At 45.4% G+C, this 10381-nt stretch overlaps 1 protein-coding gene across 1 annotated transcript; it reads left to right on the plus strand.

Moving 5' to 3' along the window:
- Window positions 1-4307: 4307 nt before the first annotated feature.
- LOC125518573 (two-component response regulator ORR24-like) lies at window positions 4308-9087 on the plus strand. The gene is made up of 7 exons (XM_087535991.1): window positions 4308-4377; window positions 4449-4617; window positions 4714-4866; window positions 6902-7261; window positions 7349-7425; window positions 7752-8690; window positions 8784-9087. Exons 2-7 carry the CDS (start codon window positions 4470-4472, stop codon window positions 8820-8822), a joined length of 1716 nt encoding a protein of 571 aa, XP_087392117.1. The 5' UTR covers window positions 4308-4377; window positions 4449-4469; the 3' UTR covers window positions 8823-9087.
- Window positions 9088-10381: the final 1294 nt, after the last annotated feature.

Consider the following 10381-nt stretch of genomic DNA (forward strand, 5'->3'; position numbering starts at 1 on the left):
TCCATGCTATATTACCTACTGTTTTGGACTATATTGGGCTTTATTTTCCACTTTTATATTATTTTTGGGACTAACCTATTAACCGGAGGCCCAGCCCAGAATTGCTGTTTTTTGCCTATTTCAGTGTTTCGGAGAAACAGAATATCAAATGGAATGAAACCTTCGGGAACACGATTTTCTCATCAGATAAGACCCAGGAGACTTGGACCCTCCGTCACGAAAGCCATGAGGCGGTCACGAGGGTGGAGGGCGCCCCCCCTAGGGCGCGCCCCCCCTGCCTCGTGGGCCCCTCGAAGCTCCACCGACGTACTTCTTCCTCCTATATATACCTACGTACCCCCAAACGATCAGATACGGAGCCAAAAACCTAATTCCACCGCCGCAACTTTCTGTATCCATGAGATCCCATCTTGGGGCCTGTTCCGGAGCTCCGCCGGAGGGGGCATCGATCACGGAGGGCTTCTACATCATCATCCAAGCCCCTCCGATGAAGTGTGAGTAGTTTACTTCAGACCTACGGGTCCATAGTTAGTACCTAGATGGCTTCTTCTCTCTTTTTGGATCTCAATACAATGTTCTCCCCCTCTCTCGTGGAGATCTATTCGATGTAATCTTGTTTTTGCGGTGTGTTTGTTGAGACCGATGAATTGTGGGTTTATGATCCAGTCTATCTATGAATAATATTTGAATCTTCTCTGAATTCTTTTATGTATGATTGGTTATCTTTGCAAGTATCTTCGAATTATCAGTTTGGTTTGGCCTACTAGATTGGTTGTTCTTGCCATGGGAGAAGTGCTTAGCTTTGGGTTCGATCTTGCGGTGTTATTTCCCAGTGACAGAAGGGGCAGCAAGGCACGTATTGTATCGTTGCCATCGAGGATAACAAGATGGGGTTTTTATCATATTGCATGAAACTATCCCTCTACATCATGTCATCTTGCTTAAGGCATTACTCTGTTTTTAACTTAATACTCTAGATGCATGCTGGATAGTGGTCGATGAGTGGAGTAATAGTAGTAGATGCCGGCAGGAGTCGGTCTACTTGTCTCGGATGTGATGCCTATATACATGATCATACCTAGATATTCTCATAACTATGCTCAATTCTGTCAATTGCTCAACAGTAATTTGTTCACCCACCGTAGAATACTTAGCTATTGAGAGAAGCCACTAGTGAAACCTATGGCCCCCAGGTTTCTTTCTCATCATATCAATCTCCATCACTTTATTATTGCTTTGCTTTTTACTTTGCCTTTTACTTTTCACTTTGCATCTCTATACCAAAAATACCAAAAATATTATTTATCATATCTATCAGATCTCGCTTTCGTAAGTGAGCATGAAGGGATTGACAACCCCTAAGCACGTTGGTTGCGTTGAGTTATTGTTTTTGTGTAGGTACAAGGGACTTGCGCGTAGCCTCCTACTGGATTGATACCTTGGTTCTCAAAAACTGAGGGAAATACTTACGCTACTTTGCTGCATCATCCTCTCCTTTTCGGGGAAATCCAACGTAGTGCTCAAGAGGTAGCAGTGGTGCACATCGCAATGACAGAGCAACATGTGCCGCTGGCCGCCCCTGGAACGGCAATAGGCGCCGGCACATGAGCCACCGGAGCCTTGAGAACGCGTTGGGGCAGAGAAGGCGCGTCAAGGTCGTGACCGTCATTGTTTTCGAAAAAACATGGAGGGGATAATATCCCATGAGTTTCCATGAATATACTCGTTTCTTGGATGCATCGAGATTGTGGATTGTCAAAATCCTGAATTCTCATGTGAGTTATGAGATTCTATTGATTGTGATATGGTTGTAAAATATTTTTATATAAGAATAAAGAAATAATCAAATGCATACAATCTACATGATATTTTTTTACAAAAAGGGAGTCTATGCACCACACGAAAAATGGAGAAGCAGTGTAAAAAAAGAAAAATTCCATTTCCATTGGGTGGGTTAGCACCTTCTCCAAAGAAAAAATCCTAGAAAGAGAAAACCATTACATCAATGCCTCCTGTTGGCCTCCATTTAAATAATGAGCTTAAGTGGTGCCTCTAGGTCTTTCTATATAGAAATCATTGGTTGCCAATCTGGCCCTCCAAATCCAAACTTTTTTGATTCTCACGACATATATTTGTCGCATAGTGTATTATCTCCTTTCATCTTCATCTGTCATGTGTCGGGTTGAATCATTTCATTTACATTTTACACGTGATGTGCTAAATCCTTTCATCTCTCTTTGTCGAGTGGCGCTTTGACTCCTTTCAGTGCACCAAAACAAATTTCATGAGAATTAAGGTGAGGCATTAATTTGAGATATGACCTGAACATCGCCAAAAGCCTCTTTTGGAATACAGACAATATCATCTAGCTCCAACGTTGGACCACAAGAAAGTTGACATTTGACAATGGAATGGAAACAAAAACAGAATTTTTTTATGGAGGGCAATAAAAATAAAAATGGCAAAAACTACAGAGCATAAGCAATCATTTGGTTCGAATTTGTGTGTTACTCACTTGCTCTCGCCCTTAGCTAGGGTGCATCCGGTACTCCCTAGTCTGAAACACCCTTGAACTTATTTTCTTGAAGTGTTTTTCTTCAGATAAAATGCCCTTGTCATATTAATTTTCCACAAAGTGGTAAGTGGAGAAAGACTTCCACTCCTTGAGTTTAGGCCTTCACATTTTCACTTTGCCATGCAAAAGTAGGTAGGAGTCTGACGACTGAGACATGAACGCTCTCTCTGTTCCCGGTCAAAGGAAGCAGGAGCAGGAGCAAAGCAGGAGCCTCTCCTTTTTGTAATTCAAGACCATAAGAGCATCTCCAGCCGTTGGCCCCTCAGGAGGCGCTAAAAATCACCCCCTGGGGCGCACCGGCGATAAACCACACGCTGGGGGCGTGATGCCCCCAGTCACGGCGCCCACGTTTTTTTTGAAAATATAAATTACGGCACGAACACGGCGCAAATTCAACCAAATTTCGGCGAGTTCGTTCATATTTAAAATATTTTACAAAAAGGAAAAAAAAAGCTACTAGGTTGCTCCTCGCCGTCTCCCTTGCTGCTCCTCGCCGCCCGCCGCCCTTGCAGATCTACATGCCAAGGAGGCTGTAGAACCGTGTGTAGTCGCCGCCGTCGTCATCGTCGTCGTCGCCACCTCCGCTACGGCCGCCGTCCCTGCTGCAACCCTCCCCCAGTTGGCGTGCCGGGTTGGACGGTCCGGGGGCGTCCTCGTCGTCGTCGCTGTCAAGGATCACGACGCCGTGCTCGACCTCGCGCCCACGTTTGCGGGCGGCTATCTCCTCCAGGGCCCGGCGCTGCCGGGCCATCTCGTCGCGGAGGTAGTCGTCCCGCGCCCACTGCATGGCGTTCTCGTCGGAGATGCCGCGCCGGGCTATCTCCTCGTACTCCGCGGGGAGGCCGGGCTCTGGTTTGGGTGCGACGAGGACGAGGCGGCCAGAGGCGGGGGTGGAGTCGCCGATGCGGACGCCGGAGCTGCGGGTGCGCCGGCTGACAGACGTGTCCTAGGGCTCCGGCTTGACGGGGCGGAGGCAGGGAGAGCCGGTCGACCGACCTGGCGAGGAGGAGGACGCCCCGGGGTCCATGCGCCTCGGGTCCACGAGCTCTCACGGCGGCGAGAGAAGGACGGGGGCGGGGTACTCCAGCCTCGGCGTGTTGCCGCCCTCGATGCACTCGAGGACGGCGTGCGGCGTGCGGCCGGGCACGCCCCACCATCGGCGCCGCCCCTCGGAGTTGAGCCTGCCGGAGGGAACGACGCTGTTGGTGGCCTCGAGCTGCTTGGTGTGGCGGCGGCGGAAGTATGGCTTCTAGAGCGGGCTGTCGGGGACGTAGCGTGGCCCCTCCCTCGCCGGCGCTAATTTCGGCCCGAACCGGTGAAAACTGAGCCCTTGGGGCGCGACTGGGCCGATTTTTTGGCGTCGGCGACCGAAAAGTCACCTGATGGGCCTTGTTGGGGACGCGGCTAGAGATGCTGTAACATTTGTGTCCAACATTAAACATTTGGTAAGAAAAGAACAAAAGCAAAAAACAGCAACACCACCCGTGGTTTTCCTCACCTCTCATGAAAGAGACCATGGGCCGCGGCACAAGCAGACACGCACATTGACATCGCCAGATCAAATGGCGTAGCTGCAGAAATTAAGGAGTAGAAGCAGCGCATGCACACAAGCACGGGGAGAGCGCCTTTGACCTCTCGAGTCTGGACCGCGAGACTTCCACTCCTTCCCTTGACCCCTCTACCCCTATAAATAGACGCCCTTCCTCCAGCCCTTCTCACCACTCCTCTGAATACGGATTGTTTTTAGACGAGGAGCAAAGCAGTAACATCAGTTGTGTCCTGAGACGAGGAAGCTAATAGAGGTTTTGGCTGTGCGGTTTGTGCTGATTTGTTTTTTAATCAGTATTTTTCTTGATGGCGTTTGCTTTTCCAGGTGGGAAGAAGTTCGGAGAACATGGCCACGATGGGTGGGGACCGAAGGCAGATGATGGAGGATGCGGCGGAGGACAAGTTTCCCGAAGGGTTACGCGTCCTCGTCGTGGACGACGACCGCGTGTGCCTCATGGTACTTGAAGCCCTGTTGCGCCGCTGTAAATACCAACGTGAGTCTCTTGATCCCTCCACTTCGCCATAGTCCATTAGAATCGGGGCCTTGTGATCTATTTGTTTCTCTGCGAATAATGCTTGCCGCTATGCAGCAACGACGGTGATGGATGGAAAGACGGCGCTCAGGATGCTCATGGCGGGGAAGCAGCAGTTCGACCTGGTCATCACCGACGTGCGCATGCCGGACATGGACGGCTTCAAGCTCCTCAAGCTCATCCGCCTTGAGATGGATCTGCCCGTCATCAGTACTCTCACTGCTCTCAATCCAAAGTCCAATTTTTGAGTTTTCTATCCATGAGCACTGACAATTGTTTTTAAGAACGTACTTTTACTCCTCAATCTTGTTGATACCTTGAGAGGATATTAATTTCTTTGGGCAGCGGGTGAGCTCCTATATATTTAGGACGATTTTATGAAACCACATACACATGCACAAAACCCGCACTCTATTTCAAACCTGGAAGAGTTCTAAAGAACGGGATCCCCACTGAGTCCGAACCAACGGGGTCCCATCTAACCGTTCACTCGTCCGATCGGATGGCGAGTGGGGTAGGAGAGCGGAGGTGGAGCGGCACATGAGTTAGTAGGGGACGTAGTGTCGGTTTCTAGCCCAAACCAATGGGATCCTATCTAACCATCCGTCTGATCGGATGGCGACTGGGGTAGGAGAGCGGAGGTGGAGCGACACATGAGCTAGTAGGGGACGCATTGCCGGTTCCTAGCCCAAAACAATGAGATCCTATCTAACCATCCATCCATCAAATCGGATGGATGGTGGGGATGGGGAACAAACATGGATAGCACATGATTATGAGATCCCAATTGTTGTTTTTAATAATTGGGCTGATAGTGTTTAGTAGGCTAGAGACATGGTCACTCCAATAGCTAATTTGGGCTAGTGAGAGTCTCTGTCACTCCAATGTAAAATAGATTCCACATCCACGCGTTCGATGGGCGTATGTATGGACTATCTAGAATTTAGTTTTATAAATGAGTACTTTGGCTTAGTGAGACTCTCTATCACTCCTATGTAATGTAGATCCCACTATCCACATGTTCGATGGTTTTATTTATGGACAACTATAATTTAATTTTATATCATCTCAATTAATTGTACAATCCTACCAATAAGAATGAAAACTTTAATCTATTCATAGTTCATGAAATGACCAAGTTATATTTTGTTTTCAAAGCTAATATTAAAATTCGCGTTCTAACAATCACACAAGGTATACGATTGCGCCACACCTGTTTGCTAGGGTTGCATGAATACTACAATTATGAAATACCTATGTTGTATTGATATTTTTTGTGTGAATTGTATTGATATTATTAAGATTACTACTCATCTTCATTCTCCTTAAAGTTGTTACTCCATATGACAATTTACTCTCAAGAATAGCATGTAAAGTAGGAATGCCCCTTTTAAGTACATACATGAGTAGGTTAACCATGGGTAATACCTACAATAATTTGTAGTCAAATTACTTTCACTGAAAGTGCAGCCACAAATACTTATTTTCCTGAATCTCTACTATTATTGCACAAAAATCGTCCAAGATAATTCTTGCCCAATCTCTACCTCTCCCACAGCTGCATGCAATTAATTAGCTATATAGTTAATTACACATGTCAATTGTCCAGACATTAATTTATGGAAACTATCACCGAGCATTGGACGAGAGGACCACGTTAATTATGGAGAGTATCATTCTTTGGACGAGAGTATCACGTTAATTATGAAACGTATCATCGAGCACTGGACGGTAGGACCACATTAAGCATGGACATTATCATGTAGAATATGTATGTCCCCGTGGCAACCACAAACAATTAGCTATCCGTAATAAAAAAGCTATTGAGAATGGTGGTTAACATTTACAAACTAATATGAGTGTGATCACTTAAAATGCTTAGAGTGTTACGTGGGCCGATAGATGTTACCTAGTATGCTAGAGAAACTTGGCTGACTGCCAATAATAATACTTGATCTTCAGGTTCACCAATAGTTAGACATGATGATGTGATTTCCTTGTGTGGAACATGTTGTGATATGGCTTAGTCATTGTGTTACCGTTATTGTTTTAACCTTTGTTTTCGTATCTTCCTATTGAATGTGTGTAATTTTTCCCATTTAGTTTGCATTGAAGAAGAATTATAAAACTGAACATTGAAATGCTTTTCCGTCTATAGGCACTTTAACCAAAACATATGTCCACTTCATAGATTTTTGTGAATTTCTGAATTCTAAATCTAAGTCATTGGTCCTATGGCATGCAGTGATATCCGTTGATTGCGACAAGAAGGTTGTGATGAAGGGGATAGATCATGGCGCGTCCGACTTTATGGTGAAGCCAGTGCGTACCCATGAGCTCAAAAACATATGGCAACATGTTCAAAGGTGGAGAAATCCCAAAGCAATAAGCCACATCAGCGATCATGACAATGATGTCCAGAGAGTTCAACCAGCGACTACTAACAAGAGTAAGTACTCGGGGAATAAGAGAAATGTTGGAGATGATTCTAGCGAGAACAATGAGGGCACGCATATATCCGCCATCCACAGAAAGCCCAGGATGACATGGACAATTGCGCTGCATAACAAGTTTCTAGAAGCTATCAACCAGATCGGCCTTGATAGTAAGAATTCACATCTTGTGCCTCATTCATCGACAATGCTGGTGGCTGCTTGATATTTTCATTATAATTTTTATTACATAATTGTAGGGGCTGTTCCAAAAAAGGTATTGGAGCTGATGAATGTGGATCACCTCAGTAGAGAGAATATTGCGAGTCATCTACAGGTTTATTTGCAACCTTTATGCTTAATTTCTATGTTTTTCTTACTATTATCCATAGTCTAACATTTTTTCATATATAAGTGAAAGCTTTTGTTTTCTGGGGAACATATCAGTCAAAGCTCTAGTAATGGAACTACCATGATGTGTAATTCTAATTAAGTGTGTCCCTTAAAATGCGAGGCTTATCTCATATAATGCATGCCCCACATTTTTAGGAGTTTTTTTCCCATGCAACATCTTGAGTTCTTATTGTACTCACATGTTTACGTTATTTTTTTCGATGATCATCCATCTTATACCTTGTTATTTTGTCTATCTTTTTATTTCAGAAGTATAGATTGCACTTAAAAAGAGTTAAGTCAAATCCCTCTAGTGATGCATATGAAAGATGGAACTCATCGTACAACATGAACAACAAGGGCAATTTCATGCATAATCACGAACATGGAAGATGGAGTGTGTCCTCTGGCGACACTGCCTCTTGGAGTACAAACAAGTATGGTTCAACGGGTCACTTGGCTCCGCCGATGAACATCCAAAGCAACTTCTACACAGGGTCATACCTCCATGATCGTAGAATGCCAAAGTATGTTGGGAAACTACCGTCGGATGCGAGAAGATTCACAGGTTTTGCTAACCCTCCCGTCAGCCTATACGACAACATACCCAATGAGATAATGTCAGATGAATTTCCATCATTCAATTATAGTAATTCCTATGCTAACATCATGCATGGCAAGATAATGGAGATAAGCAAAGGAAAAACCCCTTCCAATCTTCAAAGTTCATTTGCAAACACAACAGTTGGTGGCGGGAGGTCTCTTGTTGCATCACAGGTGAACTTCCCACATAGCAACCAACTAGAGAGATATGCAATGTCATCTGGCCAGCTGCCTCTGCAAAATGAAAAGGCACCATTCATAAGCAACACCACATCAGTGGGAGGCTTCACTGAGCAGATGGCACGATTCAACATGGCAAGCAACATAAGCTCAGTAGGAACGATGTTGAATGGTAGCTCTACACTTGATGCAAGTAGAACTTCAACTAATGATACTCATCTGGTCAACAGTGAAAGAACTACTTCGATGCTTCACACCCTTCAGACAGATGATTTCGTCTCATTGACTCAGCTACATGATGGTGGGGATGGAGCTAGCATTGTTCCTATGCAAGAAGGCACACTTAATCAGCAACCTCTTAATGATCATTTGAATGAAATCAGTGCCTTCTCAATGGATGATATATTTTCCAACATGCATGTGGAAGTAAGAACTTTTCTCATTTGTACGAATCTATGTGCTCCATATGAATTGTTGAGTTGGACATGTGTCTTAAATAACACTTTTCTCTCAATGTAGGATTTCACTGGAGATGATGCTATCGTGGAAGAAGCATGATAGTTCTATAAGTTAAGCCGCCCAATGCGTGAGATGGTTGATCAAGAGTATCATGCTCGAGGGGCCTCTTTAAGGAAATAGAGTGCTTTGACAAGTTTGCAAACATAGTGATATGTGTATCCATTTTCATATACCAGTGGTTCTTTGAGATACACTTTTCTTGCATAACATTGAGAATTGACATGTTCCACACAACAAGCATAAACACCACCCTTTGGAGACTGTTGTGCCTAATACAAGTCTTATGGTGGAAGCTTTTATAATAGGTTAGCATCCTGATAATCAAAACATTAGTGTTTCTTGAAGCCTATGGTAACAAGGCACACTTTATACCTGGGATAAACTTGTTTCTGGCCCATCATGTTTTTACCTCGAGGTGGAGTACTAAGTGCCATGTGTTACTCTTCATTAGAGCCGTATATTCTTCATCCATAGCTTTTCTTCATTTTTTCACTAGAAGCCACAACTAAAGACAACTAAAGATGAACCCCATTTAGTATCACCCATAGAGCGAAGAATTGCATGATGTGCTCAACGGAGACATTGGTGGTGGTGGTGGTGGTGGCAGTGGGAGGGGTGTGATCTTGAGAATCCAAGCGTTGTGCTTTAGGGACTCCCTCACCTTCCAATTCTTTCTCTTGGAAGCTTCGTAGATGAGTGGGGCAATATCTTTAGGCTTTCACCCAAGAAGCCAAGGAGAGTCCCAAAAGTGGGTCCTCACACCATTACTAACGGTGATGGTGGTGGAAGCATAGAAAAAGTTGAGGTCCGCCCCATTGCATGGGTTTCCTATTCCCACCCACATCTTGGTGGGATCCTTCCATTCATAGCACAACCATCGCAACTGAAGAGCCCTCGTAAACTTGTTTGTGTTGAGGACCCCAAGACCTCCGTACTCAAGTGGCTGGCAAACATACTCCCAATTCCCCTTGCATTTGGCCCCCGTTGTCTTGTCCGAACCGGACCAAAGGAAATCTCTCTCGAGCTTGTTGGTGTTGTGAAGTATGTGGTGGGATGACCAACGGGGTGGTGGGGTAGACCACTTGGGATATGATCACAGACTTGACAAGAGCCGTACATCCAATGGTGGTAATGTTTTGGCCATCATACTTTGATAACTTGCTTGCAACTTTGTCCACGGGAAATTGGAGATCCATCAACTTTATCTTCCAAACCGAGATTTTTTTTTGGTAAGCTGGAATTGGAATCCGTCATGGAAAAGTTGGGCCGAACGATTTCACCATATATCTTCGTCCCTTCTCGCGCGGCAGTCATTGCAAAATTCTTTTCGCCAACTTATCGTCGATTGTTCCCACCACCCACTGTGCTACTTTTGCCTTCTGACTCGCCTCGTCGCTCATTCCCCTTCCCGATGGCACCCATCACCGCCCCCATCCCCGCCGCGCTTAGTTTCTACCCCACCTAGAGGCAACGATGGCCGCGTCTAAGAGCTTACTAACGAGGATGGCCTCGACCTGCGCCCTGGAGACTGCGCACAAGACGCACATCTTCAGGATTGATGGGTACAACCTGAACAGGGGCTTCTGCATCGGCAAGTC

Source organism: Triticum urartu, chromosome 7A, assembly GCF_056163025.1.
Source record: "Triticum urartu cultivar PI428250 chromosome 7A, HENAU_Tu73, whole genome shotgun sequence".
Taxonomy (NCBI): Eukaryota; Viridiplantae; Streptophyta; class Magnoliopsida; order Poales; family Poaceae; genus Triticum; species Triticum urartu.